The sequence below is a fragment of the Haliotis cracherodii genome, unplaced genomic scaffold, assembly GCF_022045235.1.
Source record: "Haliotis cracherodii isolate W230 unplaced genomic scaffold, xgHalCrac1.p SCAF_30, whole genome shotgun sequence".
In the NCBI taxonomy this organism is placed as follows: domain Eukaryota; kingdom Metazoa; phylum Mollusca; class Gastropoda; order Lepetellida; family Haliotidae; genus Haliotis; species Haliotis cracherodii.
Genome location: NW_027266287.1, coordinates 2,835,108 through 2,855,469, shown reverse-complemented (window position 1 = coordinate 2,855,469; position 20,362 = coordinate 2,835,108). Strand labels below are relative to the sequence as shown.

General features: G+C 38.1%; 1 protein-coding gene across 1 annotated transcript; it reads right to left on the bottom strand.

The window, feature by feature from the left end:
- Window positions 1–8,898: 8,898 nt before the first annotated feature.
- On the bottom strand, window positions 8,899–17,475 carry LOC139477053 (glycoprotein 3-alpha-L-fucosyltransferase A-like). The gene is made up of 2 exons (XM_071259615.1): window positions 17,419–17,475; window positions 8,899–10,177 (listed from the first exon to the last, which is right to left on the bottom strand). The coding sequence occupies exons 1-2, from the start codon at window positions 17,427–17,429 to the stop codon at window positions 8,995–8,997; spliced, it is 1,194 nt and encodes a 397-aa protein (XP_071115716.1). The 5' UTR covers window positions 17,430–17,475; the 3' UTR covers window positions 8,899–8,994.
- Window positions 17,476–20,362: the final 2,887 nt, after the last annotated feature.

The window sequence follows — 20,362 nt, the reverse complement described above, 5'->3', positions numbered from 1 at the left end:
GTCATAAAACGTATAGGCTGTTGTCAGTGCTAGTTAACGTAACAACATCGTCACTAAACGTGTAGGCTGTGGTCAGTGCTAGTTAACGTAACAACATCGTCACAAAATGTATAGACTGTGGTCAGTGCTAGTGAACGTGAGAACATCGTCACAAAACGTATAGGCTGTTGTCAGTGCTAGTTAACGTAAAAACAGCGTCATAAAACGTTTAGGCTGTGATCAGTGCTAGTTAACGTAACAACATAGTCACAAAACGTGTAGGCTGTGGTCAGTGCTAGTTAACGTAACAACATCGTCACAAAATGTATAGACTGTGGTCAGTGCTATTGAACGTGACAACATCGTCACAAAACGTATAGGCTGTTGTCAGTGCTAGTTAACGTAACAACAGCGTCATAATACGTATAGGCTGGGATCAGTGCTAGTTAACGTAACAACATCGTCACAAAACGTATAGACTGTTGTCTGTGCTAGTTAATATGATGTACTTTCTCAACATAATTTCCCAATCCCTTCCACATGCCTCAGAAAAAAACAGTAGTTGAGATGTTTGCTTAAATACAGGATCTTCTTCGCTCTCTACTTACCCTTAGTTCCCTCCTCCACCCACTTCGGCATTTATTCCAAATTTAAAAATTCCAAAAATTCAATATAAGCAACCCCTAAAAGCCCCCTCTTGGGTTGCAGACACCACTTTCACCATTTTCGCAATACAGTAAATGGCCCGGCCAGGCCCGTGTGCGAAATACGCTACAGTCGGAAAACGCACGTTAAATCTTCGATATCAGTCAGTCAGTTCGCTCTCTACCTTGAACACAGTGTTTGTTCTGAATGTTCCGAATAAAGGAGACGCACTCTTTATTCACTCCATTATTTCTCTTCACAGCCCAATTTCTATTCACAGCCTTATTTCAGTCCTCTTTGTGTAAACATGCATGTAGGAAAACCCTTTCCATAGCCAATAGAAATCTCTGCTTAAAGCAGACTCGAAAGGAACGCCTGGTAAAAAGGCTGACATGGATAAAAAGTCTCAGATGCCTGCTGAAACAGTACTTTTGTAAATAAAACTTCCATTTTGTGTGTTTGCAAGTCTATGCATTAAAGCAGAACGCGCGATAATAACATGGCGACTTATCGATCCTCGATGTGGTGTATTTGTGAATGAATTGGTTTAACGCCGCAGTATTTCAAGGCGTGTCAGCTTCAGGTGGAAGAAGTGATCCAACTCTTAGACGAGACAAATGGTTAACCTCTGAAATATACATAATTTTCATAGAAACAAACAACTCCAATTTAATTGAAAAAGAGCCCCAGTGTGGTGGGAGCCTGTTGAAAGTCTAGACTTTCTCAATTTGGGGCTATAACATTTCAGTGAGATCTGAGCAGGAAAGAACATGGCATGGTTCAGGAAAAGTGAGACAGACTAGTCTTAGATGTGTACTGTTTTGATGAATTATATATTCAACGCACGCACGCACGCACGCACGCACGCACGCACGCACGCACGCACTCACTCACTCACTCACTCACGCTCAAACCATTACTCCTTTGTGTTATTAGCTTGGTGTGACCTGTTTGTAGTTTAGTAATTATTCTGTCCAAATGAACTCTATTTGTTTACCTGCCTTAGTTAAGTTGTTTGATCTTTGAGTATTTGATTGATTAGTTTGGGGTGGTTTTAAGTTTTTTTTATTTTTTAGGGCTTGTAGTCCACTGAGGGAGTCGGTTAGGATGAGGATTTTTGGTGTTGTTTTAGATTGCTGATTGTGTAGTGCTGAGGCCATGCCCATTTGTTCGGCCAGGAATATGGATTGGTTGTTTGGGGCTCGGTAAGATCGTGTGTTTTTGGTTGGTTGTGCGATGTGGACTCCGAAACCTGTGTGTTTTGAGATCGGATCTGAGGATCCGTCTGTGTATATGTGACACCAATTTGGCCATTTATTTGTGTCTGTATGCTAGTGAGGTGGTTTTAGCGATGTTAGGATCGGTCTGTTTATTTAGTGTATCGGGTAGTGTTGTATCTATTTTTGGTATTTTAAGTTTTGGAGTGAAGATATTGGATGATTTATTGTTTTGTTTAAGATTATTTATTTTGTGTTCATTTAGGTAATTGGTTACTCTTTGGGAAATTGGAGTAAGTAGTGGATGTTTCCGGGCTAGGGCTTGGTTTCTTGGGCTAATATTGTTTGTTATTAAGTTTTCGATTAGAGAGTTTGATTGGGACGCGGCCCAGAAGTTAAGGGTAAGTTGTTCCTTATGTAGTTTAAGTGGCATTTTTCCTGTTAAGGCCTGGAGTGAGGTGCCATGTTGAGTTCGTGTGATTAGTTTTAGGGCCTGATACTGGACTGAGTCTAGTTTTTTAATGAGAGAGTTGTTTAGGGCGTCGTAAATGGGAGAAATAGAAATGCCCCATTGCAAAGGATATGGTCGTTATGCAATTCAACCTTACCTAAATACTTCTGCTACATTACTGCTGTGCATCCACCCATGGTACGAGCAGTATGCGCCCGTTGAACACACATGTGCAGCTCGTAAAGCCCCGATGTGCAACGCCTGACTAACAGCTGTGTCATGAGTATTGGGGTTCAGCTGAAAGTGCGTGTTTAGGTAGCTTCTTGTACTTATCCGGACAAAAGCCGTTTTATAGTGCGCGGCCACTGAGATCCCACCGATACACGAGATACCATGACTCCAGTTTAACATGAATACCCCACTCAAACACAATATACTGACTCCGAGACGACCAGCCCTTGTTCTACTCCATTAATGCCGGATTAAAAGGATAACAACATCTTTTAAGGTCTTTTGGTATGAAGCAGCCGGGAATCGAACCCCTCATCTTCCGCTCTCCGGGCCGACGCTCTACCGCTAGACCAAGAAGGCAGTCATGAAAACAATAAGATGTCAATCTTAGGTTAATAAGTGTCCATAGGTGTCCATAGTGTCCATAAAAGTATCCCCAAACGTTGTTTTTTTTAAATTTTGAATGTAGAGCGAAGGTCGAGGCGCGGTTTATTTCACGATAAAACATAGTCATGGCGTCATTTCTGGAGATCCACATTTCATGAGCTCACAACTTGATGACATCGTAAATTGGACGACGATATTTTTTTGGGAAGTATCTAGTGAGTTGTTCCTTATAGATGTAGCTGGACAACGCATATGAACGTAATGGCCGAACCATCGCATTCAAAAGTGGGCGAGATATAACAATCGGTATTTGGAGTAAGGATAAGAATTTATGGATGAACAACTTCTTTTATTACAATTAAGAGCGACGTTTCGGTGTAGGTTCTATCACCGTTATCAAGCAAGAGATATCAAGAGTGTGGTTGGCAAGTATAGATACAAGTAGGAGGCCATGTTTCTGCAGTAGAGTAGGTATTGTTAAACTGGAGTAGAGAAGCCTGTTATGTCCACACAAGGGTAGTGATGATAATGTTTATGTCTGGATTGCACAGGATTGTGGAAACACGGAGAGTTTCATAACTATGTTTAAACAGAGATGTGTATATATGGAGATAAAGAAATGTTTTCAAAAGATTATCAGCTCAAAATTCCTGTCACATCATAATTCATACAAGTCATTACTAGTGCCAGAGATGTATTTCACATCGGGTATTTTAGATAAAGACTTGATCTGTGTATTAGCTAAGTTCTGCACTCTTTCTCATAGTTTGAAAATACAACTGCATTATAGTAAAAATAATGTGAAAACAAATGTTCATCAACTGCTGCTATACTGTGACCATTTGGATGAATTAATTGTTGAGAACGAGTGCCTTTTTGTACAAGTCTGTTCATATTATAAGCAAAGTAGAAATGCATTCATTCAACAATATGATCATAAACATACTTTGTCCTAATGGAATGTACTATTTCTAGTATAGTATTATACTGTCGATATGACAGTCGAGCAATTCTCTTTCTGCTCACATGTATCGGATGGACAGGACATTTAGCCAAATGCATGCATATACATTGTCCAAACAACCCTTTGAGACCGAAAGCCCAGAAGGGATTAAACAGCAAATGTGTCAGGCTTGCTCGCCTGTTTTTTCCCCCACTTGCCTGGGTTCCACAATTTCATGTCCTCGTGTTGCATTTCTAATCCGCCTTTTTCCAACTCTATCTTCACATTCTCATGGAACTAATGTTTGAATCTGACTGTAGCTGACCATGGCATTTAAAACAGCCGCCTTCTCCCGGACATACTTGTTCCGGTTCGTTACAGTGTGAATGGTCTTCTCGACTCTTGCCTTGATTGACAGGTCCTATGAACTTTGTTTTTACCCTACCCTCCGTTGATTGGCTACTGACTTTGTGGGCGTGTCAACGTTTGCGCATAAATTAAACAATCCCCTGATTCATGTCACTCCACAATATGTATTCCTACACAAGAAATGTTTATCATTCTTGTCATTTCTGTCTGCTTTGATATGTGCAACTTTCTTTGGTTAAACTATTGTAGATAACACGTTTACGTTGTCGAGTTCAATTATAAGGATTGACTGTCTATTGTTTTCGGTTTATTGAGATATGCAATGTGCAAAACTTTTGTAAGAATCCAAAGTAAATACTATTGATGTTCAGTTATTTAAGCGGAATGCCATTGAGGTAAATTGGAATTATATTATGAATGATGGATACATTAACATAACTGGCATAACGTTAGTAGATACTATCACTGGATTCTGCCAAACAAATATTCCCCCAGAGATGCTCCCCGGATGAATGGGAATATTAGAAAGCTCATGCGTAAGGGAAGTGGGATTCATAACAAAGCCAAACGTAGAAATTCACTTGATGATAAGAATTTTATTTTAGAAAATATCGTAATTTAGATATAACTGTGATAAAGAACAAAGATAGAAGACTTAGATAATGTGATAAACACGGATCACGGTAGCAATTCATGGTGGCGTATTTTCGAGTATTATCCTAAACAGACTCATAGAATTAAGGACATTTTCCAAACATAAAAAAATGATTTTGCGGTTAAAGATGATGTTGATGAAGCAATTATATTGAACAATTACCACGTAGGCATTGCAACTGTTGATAATCCTAATGATGACATTAAGATGATGACACAGTTGAAAACGCTGACTATTGCCTTCAGAGTATGTCACCTAAAATCTGAACCGAGAGACATTTTGCTTCTTCTCAACGTTTCCAAGCAACTTAGGACTGACAAATTTAGTAATCGTTTTCTAAAGTATTTTGCAGAACAAATATCATTTCCGTTATGTAATTTCTTTAATTCCTCTTGATTAATTATATTCTTATTGTAGAACTGTCTCTCTTACCAGTTCGTTATCACCTGTTTGAGAAATGTGTGTTTAAACATGTCAAATCATTTCTCAGATGATGGAATTATTACTTCTTTGCAATCGTGATTTACAGCTGGTGATTGTACTGTGTATCAACTGACCCATTTATATAAAAATAAAAAGGCAAAGTGGACGATGGTAAACAAGAACAGAGAATAGGTAAAGAATAAAAAAAACAATTAACTGTTATAAATGGATGTAACACACTTTATTTGAAACTAAGATAGGACTATATGTTTGCCCTCCTTGAGCAATAGGGATGTACAAGATATTAAAACTGTGCGTTACTCATGGTAATGTGGGAAACAGTGCACTGATTTGGGGACAGGGGGACAGGGGTTGTAGAAAAAATCAAATCCCCCTGAGTGAGTTGGGGTGGGTGGGTCGTTGATTGAGTGAGGGACAATTCAAGGTCGCATCGGCATTTTTACCATCTTCACGAGGCTAGAGAGTTCACTGACCACTTAAAAAGTCCACTTTCCACCCTTGCCGAACTAGACCTATGTTATGGAGTTACATTTTGGCTGGACTAACGAGTCTTTGCATAGTCCAATCAAAATCGCGCACCGAAATCGAAATCTGGTTCGTAATAATGGTGCTCACGTGATTTGATGATTTTGCGATGTAAGACCCGTTTTATCACAATATAGATCTTGATTATCGAGCAGATCGTCCTGACTGGGCGCGACCCTTTTGTGTGAAGCAAACGCAAGTGATACGAGAGGTGGAATCTGATTGGTCCATAGGAGAGGCTTAGAAGGGACATCACTGGTAATAGCTATAGCCACTGGTTGCTACGATCGAGTCAAGTCTAGTTCGGCATTGGTGGAAACTGGACTTTTAAAGTCAGTTAACTCTTTTGCCTCGGGAAGATGCATTTTTACATTCATATAGTATTTTGAACAAGTTATTCATTAATAATAACACATAATCTTCACTTAAAACCTGTCTATCATGGACAATAAAGCAACTAGAACTTTACAGATGTATATTTAAAACCAACACTCGTCCATAAAAAGACATCGCTATGTGTGACAATACATGATAACAACGAGCTAGAGCATCTTCAGCAACCAAAGTTAGGCTACCCATGCCCATTGAGACTTATAGTATTTCTGCTACCTGCATTGTACCCTAGCAGGATTTACATCATCCCTCTGGCCAACAATTATATGTAGATATAAGTGAAAACACACATCAAGACAAGAGAAAATAATATAAGTTGATAAATTTCACTGAATGTTCATGTCAAAAAGAGAATAAAAAACCTTTGGAGTATAAACACCTTTATAAATCAAATTCAAATATAAATACTTTTAAAGGAGCAAAGTACTAAATAGCATCAAAAGAATAAAGTTATACTTCAACTGTTTTAATTTGTGGAATAAAGGAAAGGGCAGCCGGATTTTACTACCTTTTAAGGGTGTGATTATTAGACATGTTAGAATGTTGTTAAGAATTAATCAATTAATTAACATTCGTATTACTAATCTCTGTTATACATTTTTTTTTGTGGGCGTATATTGTAGAATTTCGTCATAATAGGGTTTGGATATAAACATCAGCCCACTCATTAAGCTCATTATGTAGATGTTGAAGATAAGAGTCATGTCATTTTATGTAAAATTGAAATCAACTGTAAGGAAACAAATATTTACCTCGTTCAATTGCTATAAAAATGGGAGAAACGCTTTTCCCATATTCATCAGAAATCTCAGCCACTTTCACTGTTCAGTTTGGACCCGGCAAAACCATAGGTACTTCTGATTTCTCATCGCGTTTGACACACCAACCGGATTTGGTTGATTTACGCAGTCGTGTTCCCTGTTTGTTTGATTGTACTGATAAGAACAGTGTTAACACTGACCTCGCCCTATCCGCGTCCAGATAGCGTTTAAGTATTAAGTGAAGTATTATTTTGCTGCCATCGCAATATCCAATCATTCTTAATGCTGAAACCAATTTATCATTTTTTGACTGTCATGTTGGCAGTTTGGTTTGTTATGCTTCTCAGGTGTGGCGTTCGTATAAGGCTAGATGTATTTAAAAAGAATAATCTTGATTATTGTGAGAAATATAAAACATATATCAGAATGTTTAATAAGGATAGAATAGTGGATACTGATAATTGTATGCTAAAAGATTGCTATGGATTTGTGTATGTGAAAGCTGAAAATGGAAAGTAATTAAACACTACAGGACACATTGATATTTTGATAAAGTAAAAACTGCATAAATAAAGGTTATCACGCGAGTGTGTTTGGGGATGGTGAATATCCTGTATTAGGAATAAATTCGGCGAGCTAAATACATAGTCTTTATTCCTAATACAGGATATTCACTATCCCCAAACATTACCAGTGATGACCACTTTATCATATCCAACTATTTTTGTGTGTGGAAAGGATTCCAAGCCGCAGAGGTCTACAAGCACAGATATGGCTAAAGATCCTGCTTGGCCAGGCATAGTGCCCTCACAAAATTGTTTCGCAATTTATATCTCCAAAGTTGCCGAAACTTGTAAAATACATCAGCTACGTCACAGTTAGACACTGATTTTCAGTATATGAGACTAACTTCTTTTGATAATGATAGCAATTATCCCAGTAGTTTCTCCAGATTCCCGATGGTTACTTCTGTATCGATGGCTGAATGACAAGGGCAACGTCATGTTTGTTGACAAACGCTGAAAGTAGTCCCTACTTGACCTTTGATATTTGCATCTCAATCCGCATATGACCCCAACGGATATCGTTTTTATCAATTGCCTTTATCCTGCCGAGAAACTCACCTTTTATATGATAAAAGGCATTTACCTATTGTTAAACAGTGTGTATTTGCCCAATGTATTCATGCAATAAGATAGCAGAAATCAACGTCAGCAAAATGTGCTTTATATAGCTACTTTATGTCAGACATTTCTCACAATTATATTTGATGTAAAAAGTCAACGCTTGAGAATAACCAGTCTCGATAATCCGACGAAACAAATAAATCCATTTGGCGCCAAAGGAAAAACAGAAAATTGATACCCCTCTTTATAAATCAATATCTTGTAAAAATTTGACCATCCTTACAGATGTTAGCAATAGAAACTGAAGATATAAAGGGTTAAATGTTACTGAAGGAAAAAGTACTATTTGTTTTGATGTTGAAAGGGAGTCATTTCATACTAAAATGTTTCATTAAATTCTGAATGTCGTCTTAACAATAGACACATTTGCCTCATGTCTACAGTTGAGACCAGGAAACCCGTATGTTTTTACATGTTACAGGAAATGGGGAATATACAGCATAACATCCTCGTAACTCAGCTTTTACAAACGTACCCCACCTGGGACATCCCTTGTTGCTGTTTGGCTATTCTCTAAATACACGTACGTATGTTGGCATATTTTATAGACATATGATTCCTTAATCAATGATGTTTTAATCCCGACTGAACTGAACTGAACTTTTTTTTACACTCAGGCCACTACCAGCGGCATCAGAGGTACACAGTTATTTTAACAACACAATACATATACATATAAATATGGAATATGTACAAAAACATCTTGGCCGAGCATGCATGCATATTTATACAGATTTATGGGTACTCACGAGCAAAGTCCCGATTAATGAGGTTTTTCACTGTGCATGTAAAGAGTCAAACTCTGGTTTAAAAGGGTTTTGTAGGATTTCTACAAATACCATCTTTCCACCATGGAATAATGTCTGGTATTGTTTTCGAGTGATTTTCAATGTTTTTTAGCTTCCTACAAATTTCACATAAAGACTCCTGTTCATAGTAGTGCTCAAGGAACAGAGATCCTCCAGGATCCGTGTAGAGGTACTCTTCTGCTTCATAATAATATTCCTCTTTGCGTTTAAGGATGTCGATGTACTTATCAGTATTGTTGTGTAGAAACCATAAGTACTCAGCCAGATGCTTGGGAGACTTGAAGTCGTCAACGTTGATGTATGTACCTGGTGGAGCATCTCGACTGTAGTTACCGCCGCCACGAACCACGGTCACAAGGTCAAGGTTAAAGTTATTGAAAAACTTTTCAGTTATGTAGTCCTTACAATAATTATTTTCAAATCCAATGTAAAATTTGTAGGTTTCGTTTACAAGTTTTAGCCAATCCTTATTTTGTTCTCTGCGAAATGTCATTTTCCCACATAGGCCATAAATATCTACTGGAATGTGTTTCTGCAGTTCCTTGCCATACGCCATTCTTTTGCTCCAGTCAAGACAATTACTGACCATCCATGCAACCAATTTCGTCTTCTTCTTGACAATAGCACTATAGTTCTTCAGAGGCACTGTTCTTGTCTTCTTCAGTAAAGCATACGGCCTGAATATGTCAGAATCATGCCTAAAGGTCATGGTCCAGTTGAATGCGGACGACCATGGTTGTTTGTAAAAATCTCTGTCATCGGCAAATAGATAAGGTGGCTCATTGTTGTGAAAAATCCACACTTGGCCTGCCTTTCGAGGTGGAAGGGCGCCCTTGATGTACTGTGCGTTAAATATCACTGCATTACTGCTTTGCAGAAATGTTCTATTTCGAGTCACAAAACAATTGGATTGAGGGCAAGCACTTACAGGGACCCTGCTTGTGAGATTCATGGGTAAATATCTCGGTGTAAAGTACCAAAGGATTGTCTTGGGATCGGTTGGGACCACCTCGTTGGTGGCTCCAGGCCCCGTGTGCTGTAGTCCATTGAATGCTTGTTTGGAATTTTGGATGATTTTGAAGAGCAGTTTCCCTTGGGTATCACTTCGAGAAGTTACGTATAGTATTAAGATACACACGAGCAGCATTCCTCCACATACTGTGAACGCCCATCGATTTGCACTGAAACAAAGAAGATTATATATGAATGTTTGTCCGAATCGTTCCTGTTTTAAGTTCAAACAAGCTTCATTTATAGTCGACTCTGTCGTTGGCGGAGAATTCTTATTAATATCGAAAGGGTTTTGTCACTTTTATTCTATTGTACAACACAAAATGGCAATGAATGTTATATTATATGTTCAGGCTTTGAAACACATATCTACCCTCTAGACATCATAACATAAAATTTGTATCCTATATTATCAATATTATGGAGCTGTACCACTTGTCGTTTGCATGAATAGGTCAACTTTGAATTTCATTCAGCTGAATCAATATGAACAGTAGATTGTTGTGTCGAACTCTGATGTGTCAGATTCACGGTCGGATTCCTTTAAACTTCTCATTATTTAACCTCTGATAAGTCAAAGTGGATGATGCTCTTGTCAATCACATTTCTTTGTCCGAAATGACAACTGGAAGCACAAAATTACCCTAAGAAGTCCGCCCATCGTCCATCTTCCATCATAATTATCTTGTCATCAGAAACCACCGGACAAATGAAGCTAAAACTTCACACGCTTGTTCCCACCAAATCAAAACAATGATCCCAATTTGCAGATATATCCTTGTCACTTTTCTTCAAATATAGGGTTCGTGATGCCACAATTTGTCCGATGTATAAAACTTTATGTACAACATTGATGGATGCATTTTATAGTTGACCATGGTCTAGCTCTAAAGGTTAATTTTGCGTTTTTGACAGATGTCTTACATTGATGGAATTCTCTTGACAACTGATAATTTCAAGGTCCATAATATCTTCTGTATCCTTAGTCCGTCCAAACTGGATTCAAACGCGGCAGGTTAGGAACATCGTACGAATGTCGCAAGTGAGTAACGTTTAGCAATTTATCAACATCCCCCGGCTCTCCTAATGATCTGTTTTCCATGACATGAATAATACCACAATCGTGCTCTTGGTGTCAATCACTAGGTTGTCTTGTTCAGACTCGATTATTTCCAGACTGTCGTCATATAGATGAAATATTGCTACTAATATGGGTACCACTGCTACTGATGATACTACTTCTACTGTAATGAGTGACGTTGTATATTTGTGTGGTTCACAAGGGGTTCAGTTTGGGTTGGGCGGCGTCATACTTGGTTGAGTTAAGCTAGCTGTCTGACGGGGAGAAGCGTGGTTGTAGGGTGATTGGAGTTGGCTTGGTGATTGATTAGTGGGGGCTGATCAACCTTCTGTTGTGTGCTAAAGTAGACAGTTTACTTGGAATTTTGTATTACTATATGAGGGCAAGTTATCTTATAAAAAAACGGGGAAGGAAAAAGAATTGGAGAGGGATATATATGGTATGACTGAACGAGGGCAGTTCAGCCAAGCATTATTCCTGGAGACAAAGTTAGACAAAAAGGACAAGAACTATGTGAGACTGAATACGTTGTGAATGTGATGTCAAGGAATCTGAGGTGACTATTATCTATATTGTACATTTGCCATATAGCTTTGCCTAAACAGATTAACTTTGTATATGAGTGTCTTACCCAGTAACTGAGAATTGTTGTGAATTTCCTTTGTTTTAATTATTAAATCTAGCTTTAAACTTCAGAAATTATTGTGAGATTCTTGTAATGGTTATTCGTGGTATTAGCAGGAACCCCTGCCGTTCATCCCACGCGTAACACAACTACTACTACTATAGTAATAATATAAATATAATATTCCTTCCACCTATACAGACCGCCTCCGTGGTCTAGTGGTAGAGCGGAAGGTCCGGGGTTCGATCCCCGACCGCGTCATACCAAGAGACGTTAAAAAATGGTACTTGTTGTTACCCTGTCTGGCGCTCGTCATTAAGGGGCTAAAACAAGGACTGGTCGGTTCGGAGTCAGTATACTGTGTCTGAGTGGGGTATTCATGTTCAACTGCGGCATGGTATCTCAGTGAGCTAGCACTATAAATCGGCATCAGTCCGGACTATTACAAGCAGCCACACAAACACACACACACATGCACGTCACTATACAAGTGCAATTATCTTGGACGTGACGATAAACCCCATTTCACCTCACCACAGATAGGAATTGTTATCTTAACAATCACTGGGGATGGGTTTTACTTCACATTAGGGGTTGTGATTTTTACAATTGCCCAAATAATCCTGCTGAGTATTGGTGCTTAGTGATGTCACAAGGTAACATTTCATCATTAGAGGAAATTAGTAGTGAATACTTCATACCATGTATACAGGATATCTATACATCCAGGACTTCCTAAACAATCGTAAAATAACCGTGGGTATAGACCAAGCACTATGTCCCCTAGAAAATAGCACTCCCCAGGGCAGTATCCTCAGCCCCACACTCTTCAATAAAATGATAAACGATCTATTCGAGGGCCTAGCCCCTAAAATAAACACATCAAAATTCGTGGATGATGGAGAACTCTGGATCCGCACTAAAAGCATTAACATGGCCCAAAATTTACTACAAAAATCTCTTAATAAATACAACAATGGGCTGACAAATGGGGCTTCTCCCTTAACTCAGAAAAAACAACAGCAATAGTATTCAAACATAAAAACATGAAACCCGCCTCCCCAATGCTCCAGCTAAACAACCAAACAATCAAATTTCAAAAACAAACCAAATTCTTAGGACTTATTTTCGATGAACATCTCACCTGGGATGCTCACATCCAAAACCTAACAACTAAATGCAGTAAAGACCTAAACACCCTAAGATGCCTAACTGGGGAGCCTCCAAAGATACCCTCCTCTCTCTCTACATATCACAAATTAGATCAAAACTAGACTACGCCTGCGCCATATACAACACCCTAAACAACTCTCTATCTAAAAAACTTGACTCAATACAATATCAGACTCTCAAACTAATTACACGCACCCAACATGGCACTTCCTACACTTCACTTCAGGCCTTAACAGGAGAAATGCCACTAAGTCTAAGCAGGGAACAGCTAAGCTTAAATTTATGGGCCGCGTCCCAATCAAACCCTCTCATCCACAACTTAAAAAACCAAAACATCAGCCCCCAAAACCAAGCTCTAGTTCGTAGACACCCCTTACTTACCCCAATATCCCAAAGAATAACAAACTACCTAAATGAACACCAAATTAAAAATCTTAAACAAAACTGCAAACAATCAAATATCTTCACCCTTAAACTTAAAATACCCAAAATAGACACAACACTAGCTAGCCAAATAAATAAGCAAACCCACCCAAACATAGCTAAAACCACCACACCAGCATACATACACGAAAATTGGCCAAATTGGTGTCACATTTACACGGAGGGATCTTCAGATCCGACCTCCAAACACACAGGTTTCGGAGTCCATACCACACAGCCAACTAAAACCACACAATCCTTCCGACTCCCAAACAACCAATCAAAATTCACGGCAGAACTAATGGGCATGGCATCAGCCCTCCATAATCAAGAATCCAAAAACCATAAAAAAAATTCTAGTACTTACCGACTCCTTAAGTGGACTGCAAGCCCTCCAAAATACCAAAAACCAACCCAAATTAATAAATAAAATACTTAAAAGCTCCAACGACCTAAATAAGGCAGACAAACAAATAACCTTCTTGTGGATACCCGCCCACGTAGGAATATACGGAAATGAAAACGCCGATAAAGCAGCTAAACTATCCCTCAAAATCCCAGAAATGAGCTTAAACTTACCAATCTCAAAATCAGAAATTAAAAGTGTAAACAAGCAAAAAATCACCAAAAATTGTGATTAACATATATCTAAACTTTTAATAGCTAAATCAAAAAAGTACTCAGCAAACCACTTTCCAAACCAAAAATTCTCCATCCATCAAAAAATATCGACAGAGTAATCACTTAACTCCAACCATGACACACCAACCTAAATAACCACCCAATTTTTTTTTTAAAAACACCACAGGTAACTGCCCACACTGCAAACAACTAGAAACCCCCAGAACACGCACTCATCCACTGCACACACTACCTAATGTAACACATCGAACCGCATTACAAACCACCCTCAATCTAAACAAGGCTCTCACTCTAGAAGCAATACAAAACCCACAAAATAAACTAGAAAACTTCAAAGCCTTAGGCGTATTCTCAATCAAAACGGAACTAATAAAACGCATCTAAAATCACAATAATCTACCAAATCAAAATCACATAAACAAACAAACATCCACCATACCCAGCTCCCTTAGTTCTCCTCTCCAACCCCATCGGCATATATTCCAAATCTCAAAATTCCCAAATTCTATATAAGCAACCCCTAAAGCCCTCTCTTGGGTTGCACACACCACTTTCGCCCCTTTCGGAAACACATTAAATGGCCTGGCCAGGCCCGTGTACGAAATACACATCAGTCGGAAAGCGGTTAGAATTCATGTTTATCCGTGACAACTTCCCACTCACATTTTAGTGAACTTGGCTAGTGGTGATGAATTTTTGTATATTCATATTATTATAAACTGTACATAAATATGTAATTTTATGTTAAATCATAAAATCCAAAGGGACTGTTCCCTACTCCCATCGATATCTTATTGAATGGTCATTAGTTTAGTTTATGGATTATATATGGATCTCACTGAGTATATGTTTTGCGTATTGCATGCATGAAAGATGGGATTAAGGGAGAAAAGAAATATTTCCTGAACGTTTCCAATAACGAGTTGAAATGGCTGTACCTGTAGATGGCACCAAATCCGTGATAGATTTGACAGATCTCACAGCGTAACATTCAACATGATCATCACGTTGTGATCATGTCAACGTTTTTCTTAACTGTTTAGAAAAAGAGAAGAAATTTGAAGGGAACTGCATTGAAAAATGAGAGAAGAAATTTATAGTTAATGATTTATCAGAAAAGAACTCTCTGTTCAGTAAATAACAGTTGTTATTTTAGTACTTTAGTACTTTCAAGAGGAATTGTATATCCGCTTACTGTTGATATTTTTCAGATTAATTAAAACATATACTATATCAACTATAAATTTCTTCCGTGTGTCAATGCGTGTAATACTTGCTATAATGTTTCATCCCCGCGATCTAACGTTATAACGTTTCAGGTCATAGACATCCTCTTATACACAACAGATGCCTTCTGAACATATTATCTCTCCGCTCCAAAGCTTGTACTGTCTTAAAATTGTCTCTATTAATCTTCGGATGTTACTAGAACATACAAACAGTACCGTTTAACCCATATAAGGAATGTAGCAGTCAGTGGGTATGCCAGTTAGCTGACTTACTGTTGGTAATATCCGTTTTCCTATAGCAAATACGAGGATAGTAAGTAACAAAAATATACGATATACAACGAATATTTCCACAACTATCACAAAACCATTCGACACTGACGCCACATCAAAGCCCGCGGTAGACTGGACACATGTATATGCGCACTGGATAAACAAGATTCTTTCTTGTTGCATATCAAGGCATCAAGTCATCGGACATGGGGTTTTGTTATGTATGTGTGCCCAGTGTATCCACAGTTAAGTAGAATGATTCATATCTACAAAAATGTATATGCGTCAGTGTGGTTTATCAACAAATGTACTGAAATTGAACTTTATGAAAGTGCCAACAGGGATACTAGCGGTAATAAGACATAACTTTATTTGCTTTTCTGGTCACAGACCGTGACATATGAAGATCATACATAAATAAGTTTAAGTTACATGGGCAGCAGGCTAGATTATTTACATCAACAGTGAGACAACGTGGCTGTTCACATTCATTTCCAATATCCTCTTAGAATTAGTGATAAATGTTAGCGTCACACAAAAAACTTTCTCTTCATAATTCTTACAAAGTACCAAACAGAGAGTGGGGTGTTTGGAAATGGGACATAATCCTACGTGAAATAATAGGACATAAGTTGTGGTAACTTTTCTATCATAATTGTACTATCTAAAGCATAAATTTGGCGAAAGAAAAACGTTATATTTGTAGTCACCTGGGATGACTCACGTGGGCAAAACTTAAAACGAATATGTCCGCAAACCACAAACGATCACTATTAAAGGCGAATATTTACCGAAGTCATATAGCTGAAATATTGCTGAGTACGGCGTTAAACATCAAACCAACCAACCAACCGACGTATGCAGGTCGGCGGGATATGTTTATCCCAGGCAGTTGATCATCATTATTTTTGTTTAGAAAGACTCTGTCAATTATCCAACAATGATACAATGATACATTTTGCAAAATTTCTAATGTCCGTGTTCTCAACAAAATTAGATATTACTATATTTTGTACACTGGGTCAATTGGCCTTCATACAAATAATTCTGTCTATCTGTCATAACATAACATAACATAACATAACATAACATAACATAACATAACATAACATAACATAACATAACATACAAATAAATCTGTCTATCTGTTTGTCCGTCATAATAACATAACGTAACATGGCATGACACGACACGACACGACAAGACACGACATGACATGACATGACATGACATGACAAAAATTAACATACTTTATGAGATATGATATAATATGATATGATACGATATGATATATGATGTCAAAAGTTACAGAATGTAATGTAGTACAAGTTAATAATATACATGTGCTCAAGATATATATAAACATCCAATTCATTTGAATTTTCGCCATAACATATGTTGAGGTCACCTCCCGCTACAATGGCCGACGGTTGCTACAAAAACTGTTCAGATCTCCATAACACATGCAGCTGCAATCTAACTTGTCTTGTACGTGATGTCTCAGGAATACTCCTCTCTTTTTCATAAGAAAGCCCGGATATAACCGACAGAAAGTAAATTAACTGGACGAGCAACTGGTTATTACATTCCTTTTGTCGTCTGAACGATTCTGTTTATGGAGATATGTAACAGACATACTATCTTAATACAAAGGAAATCAGGCATAAGACAATGAGGGTGCCGAGATGGATTGTGTGGTCAGGCTGGGGGACTTGTTGACCGTATGTCATAATTATCGTATTCCTATATTGTTTGAATCTATGCCGTTTGGAGTAGACTTAAGTATTTACAGACCACGTCATACAGCTGGAATACTGCAGTTTTAAACAACAAGCAAAAATAATATGTACATTATCTTCATTCTCTAAACCTCTAAATGTTCAATATAACACTATTTCAGAAGAATCCTTCGAGTACATCTCTATTTCCAGACACTGACATGTTAGAAAGTCGAATCAAACTTACAGTTTCGCCATCGCCCTCTGCAATCAGTCTGAGTGCGGTATTGCATAACTATCCATAACTGATTCACGCATGCGTACAATTTAAACAACCACGTGACATATCTTCAACAAAGAACGTTTTATAAAGCAGTTCAACATCGATCAACACAGGTGGGCCTGAAATGGAATAATTTTCAGTATATTGCATAAGATCATAAATCTGTCTTGATTATTTCCCAATGTATCACCCAGTCATAAAACATTCATGCTCTTTGTTAAACAGTATATTTAAAACAGATACAGTATCGAAACAACCTTAAAGAAAACCGATAATTATGACAATAGAAACCATTTTGTTTAGTTTAGGTAGTGTTTTGATTTATTGTCTCTAGGTACACACGTAATTTGTGAGTTTTTGTGTCCTCGTTTTTGAGAGTATTCAAACGTGAGAGATCTTATTAAGTAATTACCTCTATCACCCCAGAAGACCTCAAAGAATCCCTCAGTACACCCATCCGGTCCAGGACTTCTCCCATTTTTCAGACATTAACTACTTCGAGGACCTCATCCTTCTTCAGTTTGACTTCATTTTTGTGACACAGTTAATAAATAGTTTTCGAACTAAATCCTTGACACATCGTGTTTAGAGTAGAGTTTCAAACTAAATCCTTCACACGTCGTGTTTAGAGTAGAGTCTACCATACAACTTGCTTACTTCCTAAAAAAAATATCCTCCTGTTGGTCCACGATGTTACCTCGATTTTCTTCTATTTATAGATTTATTGGGGTAGTTTCTAACTTTAAACGTAAGAAATATTTGGATGGACAAACGCCACCAAGAAGATAAAACGTTATCTCATTGGCAGTAGGCAGTGGCAGTCAGTATATAAAAACTACATAGGGCTCTTCTGTAAACTGATTTTGTTATATTTGCACAACATGCATATTTGTAAGGACTGAAATACCCCAATATGCTGCCTGCGTTATGTATCGCCTTGATGACATCAATGTAAACACATTGTCTTCTGGCATTCTGCATTAGGTGTACATTTTAGACACAGTCATTGTAGACAAATTCAGTGAAATTGAAATTCTTGTTTCTCTTTAATAAACTGTAAATCAGATCACCATCATGTTGCAAGAACATGGTTTAGGTAATTTTTCTTGTGTCATTTAACATCAATGTTGCCTAAAATCCATCCATGTCGCCTCAGTTTTTGTGTGTAATATATGTTGTATGTAACAATGTCACATCAAACACACACACGCACCACACACACACACACATCAAACACACACAAGCACTACACAAACACACACACACACGCACGCACACACACAAACACACCAGACACATACACACAGCTCACATATGCACCGTACACATATCACACACATGCACATCAACTCTCGTACACATACATACATTCTGCCGAGGCTAAACCCCATTTCACCTCACCTCACCTCACCATCGCCACAGAAGAGCATTTAAAGCTGTTGTTAGAACGGGTTTGTTAATATTTTACGTCCGTTTCAGTTACTTTTCTCATTTTATGACCCATTTAGCAATACTCTCACCATATGATGCTTAAATATCGCACTATCGTTTCACGTCAACAGCTGTCTGTAATTAATCGAGTAATTGTTATCATCTTTGACCTGGCTAAGTGGGTTTTACAACTTTAATTCACAGATAATCTGTAAATACTCGTAGCTCGGAGGCTATTCTCTACATATACAGTAGTATGCCCTATAGAAAGAATCGAGAAGCCTAGGAGTTGGAAACTTGCTGATATGTTTGATATCAAACGACACCCGGCAAGCATGGGTTGCTGAAGACCTATTCTACCCGGATCTTCATGGGTTGCCTGACAATGATCTACGTCCTTGGGGCACGATACACTTCTGTCTCACACCAAAAGAAACAGAATCCGAAAAAATGCTTGAGACAAGAGGTAAACATGAAACCCTCTTCCTTAGAGATAAATATGTAATTGTTCGTTATTTGTTCGCATAAATTGACAGTTTGGACAGTTTCGGTTAGTCTTTACAACATAAAAACAAACAAAGACGGTTTGTATTATAGGCATTAAAGGTATGATATATTGGTATCGATCACGAATAGACAGCACATGCGTTTGCACGAAGGACACAACCTGCTCAGGACAACCTTGTTTCCTTGCAAAATGATCTGGTTGCTGCCTTAACAATCGATTCTACGGCAGATATTAAATCATTTATGCACCAGGTTCACATTTCCAAGACATATCCATCGGTACACAAATTAACCAGCTGCTAGGAGGTCGATTGGCATATTTACATGTACAATATAAGACCTTGAGGCTTGATCACACTGAACTACTATCATACAGAAACAATGCATATTTTAAAAACGGTGGATACATCATAACAAACAAACAAGCAAACAAATACTATCATTATGTCCCTAGTGTTACCTCTGTTTTGAACTTTGCGACATGAATGGCTATTTTTCAGCCTGCAGCAGTCCGGGTGTACGGCAACTGAGCTGCAGAGTGTTTCTGTATATCTTATCCATTCAATTAATACAACTTTCATTACTATTTTTTTCTTTTTACGCCATAAGAATCTGTTTTGGCAATATTCGCAGCTCATTATCCTCTGACGCTTTGAATAAGTAAAACAATGGTAAATTCGAAAACATCATGTAGACAAATAAAATAATATTTTAGTTAATTAAGAGCAACATTAATACCTGTGAACGTACTTGGAACACATCCTGCTTCCTCGAGTTCTATGCCACAATAATCCTCAACACTGCACGACTATCTCGCTGGTGCCATGGATCAATAGGGGGCGTTTTGCCTGTTATGTGTAACGGGCCCGTTTGCTATTGTCACAATGACTTACGATAGTCGAGGATTTAATTTGGAAGAGCTGACTGCTCGGTTATCACCTTGAAACAGAAAGAAGGCTGTTGAGTCGAG